This window comes from Procambarus clarkii, chromosome 42 (assembly GCF_040958095.1).
Source record: "Procambarus clarkii isolate CNS0578487 chromosome 42, FALCON_Pclarkii_2.0, whole genome shotgun sequence".
Classification (NCBI taxonomy): domain Eukaryota; kingdom Metazoa; phylum Arthropoda; class Malacostraca; order Decapoda; family Cambaridae; genus Procambarus; species Procambarus clarkii.
In genome coordinates, this window is record NC_091191.1 from 16,213,656 (window position 1) to 16,234,825 (window position 21,170).

Consider the following 21,170-nt stretch of genomic DNA (forward strand, 5'->3'; position numbering starts at 1 on the left):
GAGTTTTCAGTTGTATATAGTCCTGGGGACCATTCAGGCTTGTTTGCATTTGTGTTCCTCACGTGTGCCCCAAAGAATGAGGTGATTTGATAAAATGCTATGCCCAAGATTACCATCCGAGTGCCGGCGGGGAAGTGGTTCATATAGCCTCGGCTATCACTTCCTTTTGTCCGGTCGTGATGGTCAAGCGGATTAAGGCGTCCCTGTACATACCAGTTGTGGGAGTATGGGTTCGAGTCACTTCTGGGGTGTGAGTTTTCAGTTGTATATAGTCCTGGGGACCATTCAGGCTTGTTTGCATTTGTGTTCCTCACGTGTGCCCCAAAGAATGAGGTGATTTGATAAAATGCTATGCCCAAGATTACCATCCGAGTGCCGGCGGGGAAGTGGTTCATATAGCCTCGGCTATCACTTCCTTTTGTCCGGTCGTGATGGTCAAGCGGATTAAGGCGTCCCTGTACATACCAGTTGTGGGAGTATGGGTTCGAGTCACTTCTGGGGTGTGAGTTTTCAGTTGTATATAGTCCTGGGGACCATTCAGGCTTGTTTGCATTTGTGTTCCTCACGTGTGCCCCAAAGAATGAGGTGATTTGATAAAATGCTATGCCCAAGATTACCATCCGAGTGCCGGCGGGGAAGTGGTTCATATAGCCTCGGCTATCACTTCCTTTTGTCCGGTCGTGATGGTCAAGCGGATTAAGGCGTCCCTGTACATACCAGTTGTGGGAGTATGGGTTCGAGTCACTTCTGGGGTGTGAGTTTTCAGTTGTATATAGTCCTGGGGACCATTCAGGCTTGTTTGCATTTGTGTTCCTCACATGTGCCCCAAAGAATGAGGTGATTTGATAAAATGCTATGCCCAAGATTACCATCCGAGTGCCGGCGGGGAAGTGGTTCATATAGCCTCGGCTATCACTTCCTTTTGTCCGGTCGTGATGGTCAAGCGGATTAAGGCGTCCCTGTACATACCAGTTGTGGGAGTATGGGTTCGAGTCACTTCTGGGGTGTGAGTTTTCAGTTGTATATAGTCCTGGGGACCATTCAGGCTTGTTTGCATTTGTGTTCCTCACGTGTGCCCCAAAGAATGAGGTGATTTGATAAAATGCTATGCCCAAGATTACCATCCGAGTGCCGGCGGGGAAGTGGTTCATATAGCCTCGGCTATCACTTCCTTTTGTCCGGTCGTGATGGTCAAGCGGATTAAGGCGTCCCTGTACATACCAGTTGTGGGAGTATGGGTTCGAGTCACTTCTGGGGTGTGAGTTTTCAGTTGTATATAGTCCTGGGGACCATTCAGGCTTGTTTGCATTTGTGTTCCTCACGTGTGCCCCAAAGAATGAGGTGATTTGATAAAATGCTATGCCCAAGATTACCATCCGAGTGCCGGCGGGGAAGTGGTTCATATAGCCTCGGCTATCACTTCCTTTTGTCCGGTCGTGATGGTCAAGCGGATTAAGGCGTCCCTGTACATACCAGTTGTGGGAGTATGGGTTCGAGTCACTTCTGGGGTGTGAGTTTTCAGTTGTATATAGTCCTGGGGACCATTCAGGCTTGTTTGCATTTGTGTTCCTCACGTGTGCCCCAAAGAATGAGGTGATTTGATAAAATGCTATGCCCAAGATTACCATCCGAGTGCCGGCGGGGAAGTGGTTCATATAGCCTCGGCTATCACTTCCTTTTGTCCGGTCGTGATGGTCAAGCGGATTAAGGCGTCCCTGTACATACCAGTTGTGGGAGTATGGGTTCGAGTCACTTCTGGGGTGTGAGTTTTCAGTTGTATATAGTCCTGGGGACCATTCAGGCTTGTTTGCATATATATATATATATATATATATATATATATATATATATATATATATATATATATATAAATATATATATATATATATATATATATATATATATATATATATATATATATATATATATATCCCTTCTTCTCTGTTATATATAAATATATATATATATATATATATATATATATATATATATAAATATAAATATATATATATATATATATATATATATATATATATATATATATATATATATATATATATATAAATATAAATATATATATATATATATATATATATATATATATATATATAAATATATATATATATATATATATATATATATATATATATATATATATATATATATATATATATATATATATATATATATATGCACTAACTTGCCTAAAACACACAAGTGAAGTTTTATAGCACTTTCCCATTAGGAGACTTGAACCCTAGCCAGCACAGAAGCCTCACAGCAACTGGCATAGCAGGTACGCCTTTAACCCACTGCACCAAACTTAGACCCTTAAAAGAGATGGTAATTTTCCGGTATTTAAACCCCCCAAAGATCACCACCTCCCAAGGGCAACTAGAGCTAGTGAGAGGTCACTCACATTCTTTCATCAAGTCCCTGTTAATATGGGAGAACACTGTGTCTGTGCTTAATGCACTAACTTGCCTAAAACACACAAGTGAAGTTTTACAATTAAATAAAAAAATCTAACAGAACTCCCAAAAACTTTGTTTTAATATATTCATATTATATAAAATATTTCTGATAATAATTTCGTTTTTATAATTTGATATATTTTAAGAGGTTACTTCTTGTAATCAAAATTTGCTTTTCGATTTAATTAATTTCGGCTCGATATTAATTCATCTTTACTTAATTTTTTTTTAAATATTTCCTTTTTATGTTTGTTTTGCTCATCTCAGCTTCCGTTTTCCATTTACGTCCCTTCGTTCTCTTCCTTACATGGTAATTGATGATGTCTCGAATTTGGTGATTATGGTTACTCTGTGATTTGTCTAGTGTTGTGATGTTCAGTTTTTTAGTCTGTCCTTTTTTGTATATCCTTTTCATTTCTTTAAGACTTCTAGTGGAGTAACAAACTTTATTCTTTTTTGTGTGTGTTAATGTATGAGATCTGTATATTGTCGCTGCTATGTGTGTTCATTACCTAAGTGTAGTTACAGGATGAGAGCTACGCTCGTGGTGTCCTGTCTTCAAAGTACTCTCATATAACGCTTTGAAACTTCTGACGGTTTTGACCTCTGCAACTTTCACACTTAACTTATTCCAACCGTCTACCTCTCTGTTTGCAAAATATAACTTTCTAATATTTTTGGCCCCTTTGTTTCCTTAGCTTGAATCTGTCACCTCTTGTTCTTGAAGTTGCTGGTTTCAGGAATTCCTCTTTGTCAATTTGGCGTGTGTGTGAATGAAAGTTCAATTACATTCATATATTTAGCACTAGATGGAGTATCGGGCAATGACAGAGTCTCTCCCTCCTCGCCAAATCTTCAGCCTCTTCCGTCTGTCCCTTTCTTCCCCATCCCTGCTCTGCCTCCTCCCATTCTCCCTCTCTACTCTCCTTTACCCATTCCCTTCTTCTTTTTCCTTGTCTTTCATATCTTCCCTTAATGCCTCCCGGCTCTCTTACCCAAAGCCTCCCTCATCTCATATTTACCCTATCTTCCCCCCTAACACTTATCTCCCTCTTTACTCTCTTCTTCCTTATCCCTCTTATCCCTGTCAACTGTCTCCTACCTATTCCCCCTTTCTTCCTTTTCCCATTTTACCCCTTCCCCACCTCATGTCTCTCTCTCTCTGGGAACATGGAATAAATTCACCCAGCACAAAATATAAGCACATCGTTTTGTTTATTTTGATACAACCTTGTCACAACGTTGTGGTTATGTTGGAGAACTATGTAGAAACCCAAAATACCTATTTGACTCCATACGAGTCGCTGGGAGTTGCAGGGAACCGATCTTATTAAAGGGGGACCTTGGGGCCAACCTCTACCAGCCCATGATAGTCGTGCACCTACCATCAATGAGTATTCAGAAGAGATGGCTGAGGTTAGCACCAGACATCTGCCGTGGAACATCACGCACATTCTCTTTTAGAGATATATTATATCAAATGATTTTAAGGAAGGAGGGAGTTGGGCTGGAGCCTGGCCGTGGGGGTGGAGAACTCTCGTCTACAAACAGGTGTGTGTTGTTCCAGCAGCTGGTGGACCTGGGCGGCGGCGTCCTCGGCCAGGGCAGTTACCCCGGGTGTCCTGCCGCAGACTGCCTCTCCAGTGGCCTCTACTGCGGCCTCCACGGCAGGTCAGTCCTCTATGTGTACATATCAAAGAGAGAGAGAGTGAGGAGATGGTAAGCTATAATATATGCTAGCATCTATAAACTTTTCCTTGTCTCCCTGCTCCTCTATTTATTTTTAAACTAGAACTAGGGTTCATAACGGCTGTAAAATGACTTACCCAGTGAAACTGCAAGCAAAAGCCTGCTCCTAGAGACTCATTTATTTAATGAGTGTACTCTGAACAAGGATAAGGATATCTCTCTCTCTATCTATCTATCTATCTCTCCTACGTAAACAATTATTACAAATAAATTTCATGATATTAATAGTAATAACAAAATAATGATAATAATAACAATAATAATGCGAAAATTATTTGAAGCAAAGCGGGATTTACCCACCGACCTAGTAGACACCAGCCGTGCGCCATACCCCTATGCCAAGACATGCTAAAAGCTATTCAGCCTGGGACCCTACTGAGTCCATCAGGAATTCAGGAGACACCGATCTGGTGCCCAAGCAGTTCTCATGAATAGTCCGCATGAGCTCTGGCGTGGGGTAATGGCTTACTGAGCTAACACTACATGCAATTTTGCACACTAGAAACTACTATTTATATACCTGCAAATGAGGTCTCGTTATTTGTTTACCTGCCCATGAGGTCCCGTTATTTGTTTACCTGCCAATGTGTCCTTGCTCTCATACTCCTGCCCTTGTGTCCTTCCTATTTGTATACCTGTTTATGATGCTTTGGGCTCTTTGTGACGCGGCCCGTGGGTATGCTGGCCTATTTTATTACTAATCGTGTTATTTATTTATTGCACCAGAAAAATCGCAAGACACTGAGATACGCTTTAACTACAGTATGATGTGTGTCCGTGTGAGAACTATATGCCTGGTACCGGGAGTTAGAGAGCTGATGTCTCAGCGAGATATTGAACTGGGAGAAAGGTGAATTGAATTGTACTAAATGAACGGTAATTGCAGATATCTCGAGTGTTAATCGAGTGTTACTGGTAATCGAATCGAATATAAAATGGTAATCAATTAGAATTATGATGGGGAAAAAAATCGTACAATTTAACGAGACTCTATGGTCATTCACCGCCAGATGTAACGGATATCTGAAAATTATCAATGCAGTTAAAAATGTTCCATTTGCTTGAAGTGGGCTAGAGAGAGTAATCCATATACAAGAGAAGTTACATGAAATTTCGAACAATGTCGATTTGTTCTGGAAATGATAGTGATAGACTGGGTCTTTGTGTCGAAAAATAAAATTTTATATGAGTGAATTATCAAAAGGGGAAAGTTCTTAATATACCAGCTGGATATATATATATATATATATATATATATATATATATATATATATATATATATATATATATATATATATATATATATATATATATATATATGTCGTACCTAATAGCCAGAACGCACTTCTCAGCCTACTATTCAAGGCCCGATTTGCCTAATAAGCCAAGTTTTCATGAATTAATGTTTTTTCGTCTACCTAACCTACCTAACCTAACCTAACCTAGCTTTTTTTGGCTACCTAACCTAACCTTACCTATAAATATAGGTTAGGTTAGGTTAGGTAGGGTTGGTTAGGTTCGGTCATATATCTGCGTTAATTTTAACTCCAATAAAAAAAAATTGACCTCATACATAGAGAAAAGGGTTGCTTTATCATTTCATAAGAAAAAAATTATAGTAAATATATTAATTCAGGAAAACTTGGCTTATTAGGCAAATCGGGCCTTGAATAGTAGGCTGAGAAGTGCGTTCTGGCTATTAGGTACGACATATATATATATATATATATATATATATATATATATATATGTCGTACCTAGTAGCCAGAATGCACTTCTCAGCTTACTATGCATTGCCCGATTTGCCTAATAAGCCAAGTTTTCCTGAATTTATATATTTTCTCTAATTTTTTTCTTATGAAATGATAAAGCTACCCATTTCATTATGTATGAGGTCAATTTGTTTTTATTGGAGTTAAAATTAACGTAGATATATGATCGAACCTAACCGACCCAACCTAACCTAACCTAACCTATCTTTATAGGTTAGGTTCGGTTAGGTAGCCGAAAAAGTTAGGTTAGGTTTGGTTAGGTAGGTTAGGTAGTCAAAAAAACATTAATTCATGAAAACTTGGCTTATTAGGCAAATCGGGCCTTGCATAGTAGGCTGAGAAGTGCGTTCTGGCTACTAGGTACGACATATATATATATGTCGTACCTAGTAGCCAGAACGCACTTCTCAGCCTAATATGCAAGGCCCAATTTGCCTAATAAGCCAAGTTTTCATGAATTAATTGTTTTTCGACTACCTAACCTACCTAACCTAACCTAACTTTTTCGGCCACCTAACCTAACCTAACCTATAAAGATAGGTTAGGTTAGGTTAGGTAGGGTTGGTTAGGTTCGGTCATATATCTACGTAAATTTTAACTCCAATAACAAAAAATTGAACTCATTCATAATAAAATGGGTAGCTTTATCATTTCATAAGAAAAAAATTTGAGAAAATATATTAATTCATGAAAACTTGGCTTATTAGGCAAATCGGGCCTTGCATAGTAGGCTGAAAAGTGCGTTCTGGCTACTAGGTACGACATATATATATATATATATATATGTCGTACCTAGTAGCCAGAACGCACTTTTTGGCCTACTATGCAAGGCCCGATTTGCCTAATAAGCCAAGTTTTCCTGAAATAATGTATTTTCTCTAATTTTTTTCTTATGAAATGATAAAGCTACTCATTTCATTATGTATGAGGTAAATTTTTTTTATTGGAGTTAAAATTAACGTAGATATATGACCGAACCTAACCTAACCTAACCTATCTTTATAGGTTAGATTAGGTTAGGTGGCCGAAAAAGTTAGGTTAGGTTAGGTTAGGTAGGTTAGGTAATCGAAAAATCATTAATTCATGAAAACTTGGCTTATTAGGCAAATCGGGTCTTGCATAGTAGGCTGAGAAGTGCGTTCTGGCTACTAGGTACGACATATATATATATATATATATATATATATATATATATATATATATATATATATATATATATATATATATATATATTATATATATATATATATAATATATATATATTATATATATATATATATATATATAATATATTATATATATATATATATATATATATATATATATATATATATATATATATATATATATATATGTCGTACCTAGTAGCCAGAACGCACTTCTCAGTCTACTATGCAAGGCCCAATTTGCCTAATAAGCCAAGTTTTCCTGAATTAATATATTTTCTCTAATTTTTTTCTTATGAAATGATAAATCTACCCATTTCATTATGTATTAGGTCAATTTTTTTTCCTTGGAGTTACAATTAACGTAGATATATGGCCGAACCCAACCAACCCTTCCTAACCTAACCTAACCTATCTTTATAGGTTAGGTTAGGTTAGGTAGCCAAAAAAGTTAGGTTAGGTTAGGTTAGGTAGGTTAGGTAGTCGAAAAACAATTAATTCATGAAAACTTGGCTTATTAGGCAAATCGGGCCTTGCATAGTAGGCTGAGAAGTGAGTTCTGGCTACTAGGTACGACATATATATATATATATATATATATATATAATATATATATATTATATATATATATATATATATATATATATATATAATATATTATATATATATATATATATATATATATATATATATATATATATATATATATATATATATATATATATATATGTCGTACCTAATAGCCAGAACGCACTTCTCAGCCTACTATGCAATGCCCGATTTGCCTAATAAGCCAAGTTTTCCTGAATTAATATATTTTCTCTAATTTTTTTCTTATGAAATGATAAAGCTACCCATTTCATTATGTATGAGGTCAATTTTTTTTTATTGGAGTTAAAATTGACGTAGATATATGACCGAACCCAACCAATCCTACCTAACCTAACCTAACCTATCTTTATAGGTTAGGTTAGGTTAGGTTAGGTAGCCGAAAAAGTTAGGTTAGGTTAGGTTAGGTAGTCGAAAAACAATTAATTCATGAAAACTTGGCTTAATAGGCAAATCGGGCCTTGCATAGTAGGCTGAGAAGTGAGTTCTGGCTACTAGGTACGACATATATATATATATATATATATATATATATATATATATATATATGTCGTACCTAGTAGCCAGAACGCACTTGTCAGCCTACTATGCAAGGCCCGATTTGCCTAATAAGCCAAGTTTTCATGAATTAATTGTTTTTCGACTACCTAACCTACCTAACCTAACCTAACCTAACTTTTTCGGCTACCTAACCAAACCTAACCTATAAAGATAGGTTAGGTTAGGTTAGGCAGGGTTGGTTAGGTTCGGTCATATATCTACGTTAATTTTAACTCCAATAAAAAAAAATTGACCTCATACATAATGAAATGGGTAGCTTTATCATTTCATAAGAAAAAAATTAGAAAAAATATATTAATTCAGGAAAACTTGGCTTATTAGGCAAATCGGGCCTTGAATAGTAGGCCAAAAAGTTAGTTCTGGCTACTAGGTACGACATATATATATATATATATATATATATATATATATATATATATATATGTCGTACCTAATAGCCAGAACGCACTTCTCAGCCTACTATTCAAGGCCCGATTTGCCTAATAAGCCAAGTTTTCATGAATTAATGTTTTTTCGTCTACCTAACCTACCTAACCTAACCTAACCTAGCTTTTTTTGGCTACCTAACCTAACCTTACCTATAAATATAGGTTAGGTTAGGTTAGGTAGGGTTGGTTAGGTTCGGTCATATATCTACGTTAATTTTAACTCCAATAAAAAAAAATTGACCTCATACATAGAGAAAAGGGTTGCTTTATTATTTCATAAGAAAAAAATTATAGTAAATATATTAATTCAGGAAAACTTGGCTTATTAGGCAAATCGGGCCTTGAATAGTAGGCTGAGAAGTGAGTTCTGGCTACTAGGTACGACATATATATATATATATATATATATATATATATATATATATATATATATATATATATATATATGTCGTACCTAGTAGCCAGAACGCACTTCTGAGCCTACTATGCAAGGCCCGATTTGCCTAATAAGCCAAGTTTTCCTGAATTAATATATTTTCTCTAATTTTTTTCTTATGAAATGATAAAGCTACCCATTTCATTATGTATGAGGTCAATTTTTTGTTATTGGAATTAAAATTAACGTAGATATATGACCGAACCTAACCAACCCTACCTAACCTAACCTAACCTATCTCTATAGGTTAGGTTCGGTTAGGTAGCCGAAAAAGTTAGGTTAGGTTAGGTTAGGTACGTTAGGTAGTCGAAAAACAATTATTTCATGAAAACTTGGCTTATTAGGCAAATCGGGCCTTGCAATGTAGGCTGAGAAGTGTGTTCTGGCTACTAGGTACTATATATATATATATATATATATATATATATATATATATATATATATATATATGTCGTACCTAGTAGCCAGAACTCACTTCTGAGCCTACTATGCAAGGCCCGATTTGCCTAATAAGCCAAGTTTTCATGAATTAATTGCTTTTCGACTACCTAACCTACCTAACCTAACCTAACCTAACTTTTTCGGCTACCTAACCGAACCTAACCTATAAAGATAGGTTAGGTTAGGTTAGGTAGGGTTGGTTAGGTTCGGTCATATTTCTACGTTAATTTTAACTCCAATAAAAAAAAATTGACCTCTTACATAATGAAATGGGTTGCTTTATCATTTCATAAGAAAAAAATTATAGAAAATATATTAATTCATGAAAACTTGGCTTATTAGGCAAATCGGGCCTTGCATTGTAGGCTGAAAAGTGAGTTCTGGCTACTAGGTACGACATATATATATATATATGTCGTACCTAGTAGCCAGAAGTCACTTCTCAGCCTACTATGCAAGGCCTGATTTGCCTAATAAGCCAAGTTTTCATGAATTAATTGTTTTTCGACGACCTAACCTACCTAACCTAACCTAACCTAACTTTTTCGGCTACCTAACCTAACCTAACCTATAAAGATAGGTTAGGTTAGGTTAGGTAGGGTTGGTTAGGTTCGGTCATATATCTACTTTAATTTTATCTCCAATAAAAAACAATTGACCTCATACATAATGAAATGAGTAGCTTTATCATTTCATAAGAAAAAAATTAGAGAAAATATATTAATTCAGGAAAACTTGGCTTATTAGGCAAATCGGGCCTTGCATAATAGGCTGAGAAGTGAGTTCTGGCTACTAGGTACGACATATATATATATATATATATATATATATATATATATATATATATATATATATATATATATATATATATATATTATTAAATATGACCGAAAAAGTAAGATTAATTATTCTAACACGAATTTTCTCAATCTTTCGTACATTTCTTTTCACTGTTGGTGGTAATTCAAAAATCAATTCTCCAAAATTCATTTTTATTTCTAGTCTGACGCGACACTTGAGCGCGGTTCGTAAAACTTATTACATTTTCAAAGACTTTAGTTTAAACATACACAACTGAATAGAACTTACACATCTCCGATTTGTTTATATCTACATTTGAGTGAGGTGGATGGGGTGAGGTGGTATTTAATAATAAGGTATTAATTTTATCAACACAAGACAGAACACGAAACAATGGGTATTGAATAGAAGTGATTGTAGAAAGCCTATTGGTCCATATTTCTTGATGCTTCTATATTGGAGCGGAGTCCTGAGGTGGGTAGAATATAGTTGTGCATTAATTGGCTGTTGATTGCTGGTGTTGACTTCTTGATGTGTAGTGCCTCGCAAACGTCAAGCCGCCTGCTATCGCTGTATCTATCGATGATTTCTGTGTTGTTTACTAGGATTTCTCTGGCGATGGTTTGGTTGTGGGAAGAGATTATATGTTCCTTAATGGAGCCCTGTTGCTTATGCATCGTTAAACGCCTTGAAAGAGATGTTGTTGTCTTGCCTATATACTGGGTTTTTTGAAGCTTACAGTCCCCAAGAGGGCATTTGAAGGCATAGACGACGTTGGTCTCTTTTAAAGCGTTCTGTTTGTGTCTGGAGAGTTTCTCATGAGTAGGCTGGCCGTTTTTCTGGTTTTATAGTAAATCGTCAGTTGTATCCTCTGATTTTTGTCTGTAGGGATAACGTTTCTATTAACAATATCTTTCAGGACCCTTTCCTCCGTTTTATGAGCTGTGGAAAAGAAGTTCCTGTAAAATAGTCTAATAGGGGGTATAGGTGTTGTGTTGGTTGTCTCTTCAGAGGTTGCATGGCGTTTCACTTTCCTTCTTATGATGTCTTCGACGAAACCATTGGAGAAGCTGTTGTTGACTAGGACCTGCCTTACCCTACAGAGTTCTCGTCGACTTGCTTCCATTCTGAGCTGTGGCTGAGAGCACGGTCGACATATGCGTTAACAACACTCCTCTTGTACCTATCTGGGCAGTCGCTTTTGGCATTTAGGCACATTCCTATGTTCGTTTCCTTAGTGTAGACTGCAGTGTGGAAACCTCCGCTCTTTTCCATGACTGTTACATCTAGAAAGGGCAGCTTCCCATCCTTTTCCATCTTGTAAGTGAAACGCAGCACGGAACTCCGCTCAAATGCCTCCTTCAGCTCCTGCAGATGTCTGACATCAGGTACCTGTGTAAAAATGTCGTCAACATACCTGCAGTATATGGCCGGTTTCAAGTTCATGTCGACTAAGACTTTTTGCTCGATGGTACCCATGTAGAAGTTTGCAAACAGGACATCTAGGGTAGAACCCATGGCGACCCCATCTACTTGCTTATACATGTGCCCATCCGGGCTCAAGAAGGGTGCCTCTTTAGTACAAGCTTGGAGTAGTTTCCTCAGAATATTTTCTGGTATGTCAAGAGGAGTACAGGCTGGATCACGATACACTCTGTCGGCTATCATTCCGATTGTCTCGTCCACAGGTACGTTGGTAAACAGCGATTCTACGTCCAACGAGGCTCTTATCCCTGTGGCCCGTGTGCCCCGCAGTAAGTCAACAAATTCCTTTGGAGAATTCAGGCTGAAGGCGCAAGGAACATAAGGAGTCAGCAGGCCGTTGAGTCGCTTCGCCAGTCTGTACGTGGGAGTGGGTATCTGGCTAATCATTGGCCGAAGTGGGTTTCCAGGCTTGTGCGTCTTGACATTTCCATACGCATATCCAGGTTTATATTCCCCAATGATCTTTGGCAGGTGGAGTCCGGATTTCTTGGCGTTCACAGTTTCGATCAGTTTGTTGACCTTTGCTTTTAATTCGGCTGTAGTGTCCTTCGTTACCCTTTGGAACTTAGTTTGGTCAGAGAGTATGATGTTCATTTTCGCCAGATATTCGTCTTTTTTAAGAATGACATATATTGGCGACTTGTCACCTCTCCTGACAACTATCTCCTTGTTCTCACGAAGGCTTTTAGCTGCCGCTTTAAGCTCGGGGGACAGTATGGTGCTTCTGTTGTTGCCTCGATTCTTTCCTCCTTCTGCAATAAGTTCTGCTTGTAAGGTATCTTTGGTAGTGACCTTCTTTTGTGTCTCGAGGTCGAATATGTCGTCCAACAGAATTTCCAACTCTACTTTCCGGGCCATCTCACTCGGTCTGGACATAACATGACAGTTTATGCCCAGATTTAGGAGAGTGACTTGGTCCTCAGTGAGGTTAATTCCTGCAAGGTTCAGGAAGCCATCTCTTGGTCGTGGAATTGCCATAGGTCCTCCATATAATGTTGTTAGTTTCTTGATAATCCTTGTTTCAGTGCTGAGGTGATGTTGGTCTGTGAGGATGTCGAGGTGTTGTTCAATGCGGGTACGGATACTATCGTCGATGTTGCTATTTCTCCACTCGTTTGTAGCATGAAGTAGTTGCGTTTTGTTGTCTTTGATTTCATTCTCTGCCTTGTATATCTGATCACGAATCAGATCCTGGCGATATTTTATCGTGAAGGCTTGATTTCTTGCTGCTGGGTCGTGCGCTTTAATATTAGTATATTTTGGTAGCAGTCTTTCCTGTAGACATATATTATTAAATATGACCGAAAAAGTAAGATTAATAATTCTAACACGAATTTTCTCAATCTTTCGTACATTACGCTTCACTGTTGGAGGTAAATAAAAAATCAATTCTCCAAAATTCATTTTTATTTCTAGTCTGACGCGACACGGGCGCGTTTCGTAAAACTTATTACATTTTCAAAGACTTTAGTTCACAAATACACAACTGAATAGAACTTACGTATCTTCGATTTTATATCTACATTTGAGTGAGGTGGAAGGGGTGATGTGGCATTAACACAAGACAGAACAAAATGTGGTATTAATAGGGTATTAATTTCATCAACACAAGACAGAACAAGAGGTGATATTAATAGGGTATTAATTTCATCGACACAAGACAGAACACGAAGCAATGGATATTGAATAGAAGTGTTTGTAGAAATCCTATTGGTCCATATTTCTTGATGCTTCTATATTGGAGCGGAGTCTTGAGGTGGGTAGAATATAGTTGTGCAATAATTGGCTGTTGATTGCTGGTGTTGACTTCTTGATGTGTAGTGCCTCGCAAACGTCAAGCCGCCTGCTATCGCTGTATCTATCGATGATTTCTGTGTTGTTTACTAGGATTTCTCTGGCGATGGTTTGGTTGTGGGAAGAGATTATATGTTCCTTAATGGAGCCCTGTTGCTTATGCATCGTTAAACGCCTAGAAAGAGATGTTGTTGTCTTGCCTATATACTGGGTTTTTTGGAGCTTACAGTCTCCAAGTGGGCATTTGAAGGCATAGACGACGTTAGTCTCTTTTAAAGCGTTCTGTTTTGTGTCTGGAGAGTTTCTCATGAGTAGGCTGGCCGAAACGCGCCCGTGTCGCGTCAGACTAGAAATAAAAATGAATTTTGGAGAATTAATTTTTGATTTACCTCCAACAGTGAAGCGTAATGTACGAAAGATTGAGAAAATTCGTGTTAGAATTATTAATCTTACTTTTTCGGTCATATTTAATAATATATGTCTACAGGAAAGACTGCTACCAAAATATTCTAATATTAAAGCGCACAACCCAGCAGCAAGGAATCAAGCCTTCACGATAAAATATCGCCAGGATCTGATTCGTGATCAGATATACAAGGCAGAGAATGAAATCAAAGACAACAAAACGCAACTACTTCATGCTACAAACGAGTTAAGAAATAGCAACATCGACGATAGTATCCGTACCCGCATTGAACAACACCTCGACATCCTCACAGACCAACATCACCTCAGCACTGAAACAAGGATTATCAAGAAACTAACAACATTATATGGAGGACCTATGGCAATTCCACGACCAAGAGATGGCTTCCTGAACCTTGCAGGAATTAACCTCACTGAGGACCAAGTCACTCTCCTAAATCTGGGCATAAACTGTCATGTTATGTCCAGACCGAGTGAGATGGCCCGGAAAGTAGAGTTGGAAATTCTGTTGGACGACATATTCGACCTCGAGACACAAAAGAAGGTCACTACCAAAGATACCTTACAAGCAGAACTTATTGCAGAAGGAGGAAAGAATCGAGGCAACTACAGAAGCACCATACTGTCCCCCGAGCTTAAAGCGGCAGCTAAAAGCCTTCGTGAGAACAAGGAGATAGTTGTCAGGAGAGGTGACAAGTCGCCAATATATGTCATTCTTAAAAAAGACGAATATCTGGCGAAAATGAACATCATACTCTCTGACCAAACTAAGTTCCAAAGGGTAATGAAGGACACTACAGCCGAATTAAAAGCAAAGGTCAACAAACTGATCGAAACTGTGAACGCCAAGAAATCCGGACTCCACCTGCCAAAGATCATTGGGGAATATAAACCTGGATATGCGTATGGAAATGTCAAGACGCACAAGCCTGGAAACCCACTTCGGCCAATCATTAGCCAGATATCCACACCTACGTACAGACTGGCGAAGCGACTCAACGGCCTGCTGACTCCTTATGTTCCTTGCGCCTTCAGCCTGAAGTCTCCAAAGGAATTTGTTGACTTACTGCGGGGCACACGGGCCACAGGGATAAGAGCCTCGTTGGACGTAGAATCGCTGTTTACCAACGTACCTGTGGACGAGACAATCGGAATGATAGCCGACAGAGTGTATCGTGATCCAGCCTGTACTCCTCTTGACATACCAGAAAATATTCTGGGGAAACTACTCCAAGCTTGTACTAAAGAGGCACCCTTCTTGAGCCAGGATGGGCACATGTATTAGCAAGTAAATGGGGTCGCCATGGGTTCTCCCCTAGGTGTCCTGTTTGCAAACTTCTACATGGGTACCATCGAGCAAAAAGTCTTAGTCGACATGAACTTGAAACCGGCCATATACTGCAGGTATGTTGACGACATTTTTACACAGGTACCTGATGTCAGACATCTGCAGGAGCTGAAGGAGGCATTTGAGCAGAGTTCCGTGCTGCGTTTCACTTACGAGATGGAAAAGGATGGGAAGCTGCCCTTTCTAGATGTAACAGTCATGGAAAAGGGCGGAGGTTTCCACACTGCAGTCTACACTAAGGAAACAAACATAGGAATGTGCCTAAGTGCCAACAGCGACTGCCCAGACAGGTACAAGAGGAGTGTTGTTAACGCATATGTCGACCGTGCTCTCAGCCACAGCTCAGAATGGAAGCAAGTCGACGAAGAACTCTGTAGGGTAAGGCAGGTCCTAGTCAATAACGGCTTCTCCAATGGTTTCGTCGAAGACATCATAAGAAGGAAAGTGAAAAGCCATGCAACCTCTGAAGAGACAACTAACACAACACCTATACCCCCTATTAGACTATTTTACAGGAACTTCTTTTCCACAGCTCATAAAACGGAGGAAAGGGTCCTGAAAGATATTGTTAATAGAAACGTTATCCCTACAGACAAAAATCAGAGGATACAACTGACGATTTACTATAAAACCAGAAAAACGGCCAGCCTACTCATGAGAAACTCTCCAGACACAAAACAGAACGCTTTAAAAGAGACTAACGTCGTCTATGCCTTCAAATGCCCACTTGGGGACTGTAAGCTCCAAAAACCCAGTATATAGGCAAGACAACAACATCTCTTTCTAGGCGTTTAACGATGCATAAGCAACAGGGCTCCATTAAGGAACATATAATCTCTTCCCACAACCAAACCATCGCCAGAGAAACCCTAGTAAACAACACAGAAATCATCGATAGATACAGCGATAGCAGGCGGCTTGACGTTTGCGAGGCACTACACATCAAGAAGTCAACACCAGCAATCAACAGCCAATTATTGCACAACTATATTCTACCCACCTCAAGACTCCGCTCCAATATAGAAGCATCAAGAAATATGGACCAATAGGATTTCTACAAACACTTCTATTCAATATCCATTGCTTCGTGTTCTGTCTTGTGTTGATGAAATTAATACCCTATTAATACTCTTGTTCTGTCTTGTGTTGATGAAATTAATACCCTATTAATACCACATTTTGTTCTGTCTTGTGTTAATGCCACATCACCCCTTCCACCTCACTCAAATGTAGATATAAAATCGGAGATACGTAAGTTCTATTCAGTTGTGTATTTGTGAACTAAAGTCTTTGAAAATGTAATAAGTTTTACGAAACGCGCCGGCACTCGGATAGTAATCTTGGGCATAGCATTTTACCAAATCACCTCATTCTTAGGGGCACACGTGAGGAACACAAATGCGAACAAGCCAGAATGGTCCCCTGGACAATATGCAACTGAAAACTCACACCCCAGAAGTGACTCGAACCCATACTCCCAGAAGCAACGCAACTGGTATGTACAAGACGCCTTAATCCACTTGACCATCACGACCGGACAAAATGAGGTGATAGCCGAGGCTATTTGAACCACCCCACCTTCGCATTTGTGTTCCTCACGTGTGCCCCTAAGAATGAGGTGATTTGGTAAAATGCTATGCCCAAGATTACTATCCGAGTGCCGGCGGTTCTTCATATATATATATATATATATATGAAGAACCCGTCCTCTTAAAAATAACGTCACTTTTAGCTCGTATGCGCACTATGGCCAAAAGTAGACGTAATTTGAAATGAAATCGACTCAAAAAAGTGATGTACTGTCCCGTTTTCTGTTTGAGTCATACTCGGTAAGGTTAGGAGAGGAAACTTTTAATTGACGTTTTTCATAACGTTTTGATTTTTATGAGAATTTTCTGCCCACCTAACCTACCAGAGGACCCTCAACTTATTGTTATTGAAAAAAAATTATTTTCATTTTTTTTCATTTACAAATTACGTCCACTTTCGGCCATACGGGTAAACGGCCACAAGCGACGTTATTTTTAAGAGGACAGGTTGATATGGAAGGCCTTTGGACATTATTACTCCCAGATCTTTTAAAAAGTTTTGTTTGTTCTATAGAGCGATTTTCCTTAGTTTTGTGTGTAGTTTCTTTTTCTTCGTTTTCATAGATCAGGAGCTGGATCCCATTTTCCTAAAACATCATATTTTTTTGTGGGCCATTGAAAGATTTGATTTACTTGCGTTTAGAGGTTTGCTGTTTTTTCTTTATTTGTCTACTCTCATAAAAATCGTTGTCATCTGCGAAGGATGATACAGTACTGTTGTTAGTGTTCTCTATGTCCGGTATGAGAATGAGAAAAAGTACTGGAGCAAGAACCGAACCCTCGAGGACTCCAGGGATCTGATCTTTTCACGGCGGATGATGCGGATTTCACCTTGTTGATTATTACACACTGGGCTGTATTTGTTTGGAAATTTAAGATCCATCTTCCTTCTTTGTCAGTTATATCTTTTGCGAGCATTTATTGCGTAATAACACCATGGCCAGATTTGAAAGCTTTCAAGAAATGTGCGAATATTCAACAGCGTTTTGCTTTTCTTTGATGGTACCTAAAACAATGTCCCAGTGGTGTAACAACAGAGAAAGGCAAGGGTGCCTTGTTCTAAGCCCTTTAGGTCCAAGGCTATCTGTGATCTGCGATCGTGTACTTCGTGACCTTTCTCATTTGTGATTTTAGCATTCTTCCTAAGATTTCTATAATGTGTGATGCTAGTTCCATCAGTCTGTAATTGTTTGCTTCTACTTTATTTCCTCCTTTATGAAGTTGTGCTATCTCTGCCGTTTTAAATATGTTGAGGGTAACAACTGTAAGCTCCGTCTCCAAAAATTGTTACTGGCCAGTGACAGCGTTTTTTTTTACCAATCTTGATGAATTTGAAATTCCAGGTATCGGGGCCCTAGTGCAGAGTCCATGTGAAAACCTGGTTAAGGCTAGCCCCAAGCGTGAGGCCTTTAACCTCGGACAAACCGACAAACATTCTTACTAAAAGATATGGATAATATACTTATTTATCTTGTGTAGAAGTTTGGCTATACTTCGGAATCCTGATGTCCGCTTACCTTAAGTCTCCTGGGGGATTAACCAATGGATTCTGGTTTATCGGATCCTTATAGCGTGTTCCACTATGGCCACACTATCTGTTTAGGAACACTGGTTGAACACGAAACGTTCAGGGTAGATGCCAGGCTGTACTCTGTGTGGAAGGAGTACAACTGACCAGAGTTAGGGGCTGACACTGCGTGGGACGCTTACATGTCGGAGGGTATTTGCCGTTGTGCGGACAGGTCGAGTGAAGGAAGCAACAACACAGACAAATGTGACGATGTGACATTCACTCACTTCTTTTAACGAAAATATATCGTTGTTAAAGAACATCAACAGCAGCAGCACCCTCTAGAATTATCTTGAATCACAATAGAAATAATGCGATAGTGTTAACATTGTCTGACTCGGTATTACCTCTGGTATTAATCTTACAACAAATATTATGTCAAATAATTTTAATTATAGCAGAGTATTTTTTTTTAACTGCGGAAGCAATTTAATTAGTAGAGAAGCTTTATAATTAGCCTACATGTTAACTGATATGCGTATGTATTATAACTGTGTCTGTAAAAATATTCGAGCCAGATATTATGAGCGATTAACGTGTTGTATTTAATTATTTCGGATGTGCATTTTAGGGTAAAATCAAAATTACATTTGAAACCACTCGCTGGGGAAATGTTCCCCCTCTTTCAGGACTGTCATCCAGTATTTCAGGGGCGAGGTTAATTATATTATCATTAAGGTTTCTCGTGTCTTGTACAACCTTCCACCCTCCCCCAGCTCTGTCTACCCTACTCCCCCTGCTCCCATACCCCTCCCCATCATCCTCCCTTACCTCACCTCTCCCATCCTTTCCCTCCCTCTACCCTTTCCACTCCTGCTCCCTCTCGTATCCCGACCATGTAACCTCTGACGAACACCGATGATTGTGTTTGCTCTCCTTACCTCCCACTCTCGGGAGAGTTAAAGTACCTAAAATGTCCAAAAGAGAGTCAGGCTGATTTCTGACAATCTGAAATGCATTTCTGATTTCCCTAGTGAAACGTGCTGGAGAGAAAAATTCGAATTTAGGAGTATAGTTTTTTTTTCTTAAATCACGTTCCAGAGCGGCCCAGCTGACTGTCAAGAGCTAAAGGGAAAGAAATAATTGACAAACGCTCTGGTTAAGAAAGGTCAAGAGGCAATGGCTTAGATATGTTGAGAGACAATGCTAATAGCCTGGGGTAAAGTGACAAGGGTCAAAAGAGGTCAAGAGACAAAGGTTAGGGAGCGTCAACTAGCAAGGAAAAAAGAGGTAAGGGTCAAAAGCAAAGTTTAAATAAAAGTTAGAGAGGCAAAATAAGGGTCAAGAGGCAAGACGAATACGCCGAAAAACATCACGGTATTATTTTTTCCTAATCCTCTTGATTCTCTTTTCCCTCCTTTCGTTATTCCTTTCTTCTGTACCTGCTTGGTTATGTCACACCACTCCCACCTCATCATCCCCCTTTTTTTTACTCTTTCACTTTATATCTTTCTTCCACTTTCCTCTTTCTTTTTATTACTTGACCGTCTTTTCTGCCCATTTCATTTCTCTCTCTCTCTCTCTCTCTCTCTCTCTCTCTCTCTCTCTCTCTCTCTCTCTCTCTCTCTCTCTCTCTCTCTCTCTCTCTCTCTCTCTCTCTCTCTCTCTCTCTCTCTCTCTCTCTCTCTCTCTCTCTCTCTCTCTCTCTCTCTCTCTCTCTCTCTCTCTCTCTCTCTCTCTCTCTCTCTCTCTCTCTCTCTCTCTCTCTCTCTCTCTCTCTCTCTCTCTCTCTCTCTCTCTCTCTCTCTCTCTCTCTCTCCTCTCTCTCTCTCTCTCTCTCTCTCTCTCTCTCTCTCTCTCTCTCTCTCTCTCTCTCTCTCTCTCTCTCTCTCTCTCTCTCTCTCTCTCTCTCTCTCTCTCTCTCTCTCTCTCTCTCTCTCTCTCTCTCTCTCTCTCTCTCTCTCTCTCTCTCTCTCTCTCTCTCTCTCTCTCTCTCTCTCTCTCTCTCTCTCTCTCTCTCTCTCTCTCTCTCTCTCTCTCTCTCTCTCTCTCTCTCTCTCTCTCTCTCTCTCTCTCTCTCTCTCTCTCTCTCTCTCTCTCTCTCTCTCTCTCTCTCTCTCTCTCTCTCTCTCTCTCTCTCTCTCTCTCTCTCTCTCTCTCTCTCTCTCTCTCTCTCTCTCTCTCTCTCTCTCTCTCTCTCTCTCTCTCTCTCTCTCTCTCTCTCTCTCTCTCTCTCTCTCTCTCTCTCTCTCTCTCTCTCTCTCTCTCTCTCTCTCTCTCTCTCTCTCTCTCTCTCTCCTCTCTCTCTCTCTCTCTCTCTCTCTCTCTCTCTCTCTCTCTCTCTCTCTCTCTCTCTCTCTCTCTCTCTCTCTCTCTCTCTCTCTCTCTCTCTCTCTCTCTCTCTCTCTCTCTCTCTCTCTCTCTCTCTCTCTCTCTCTCTCTCTCTCTCTCTCTCTCTCTCTCTCTCTCTCTCTCTCTCTCTCTCTCTCTCTCTCTCTCTCTCTCTCTCTCTCTCTCTCTCTCTCTCTCTCTCTCTCTCTCTCTCTCTCTCTCTCTCTCTCTCTCTCTCTCTCTCTCTCTC

General features: G+C 39.3%; 1 protein-coding gene across 1 annotated transcript in view; it reads left to right on the plus strand.

Annotated features, from left to right (window-relative positions):
* The window catches only part of LOC138349888 (putative neural-cadherin 2), a 139,724-nt gene that overhangs the window by 101,243 nt on the left and 17,311 nt on the right, over nucleotides 1-21,170 (plus strand). Inside the window, exon 15 of the mRNA XM_069339609.1 lies at nucleotides 4,045-4,145. Within this exon, the coding sequence (XP_069195710.1) occupies nucleotides 4,045-4,145 (101 nt within the window). The remainder of the gene's footprint in view (nucleotides 1-4,044; nucleotides 4,146-21,170) is intronic.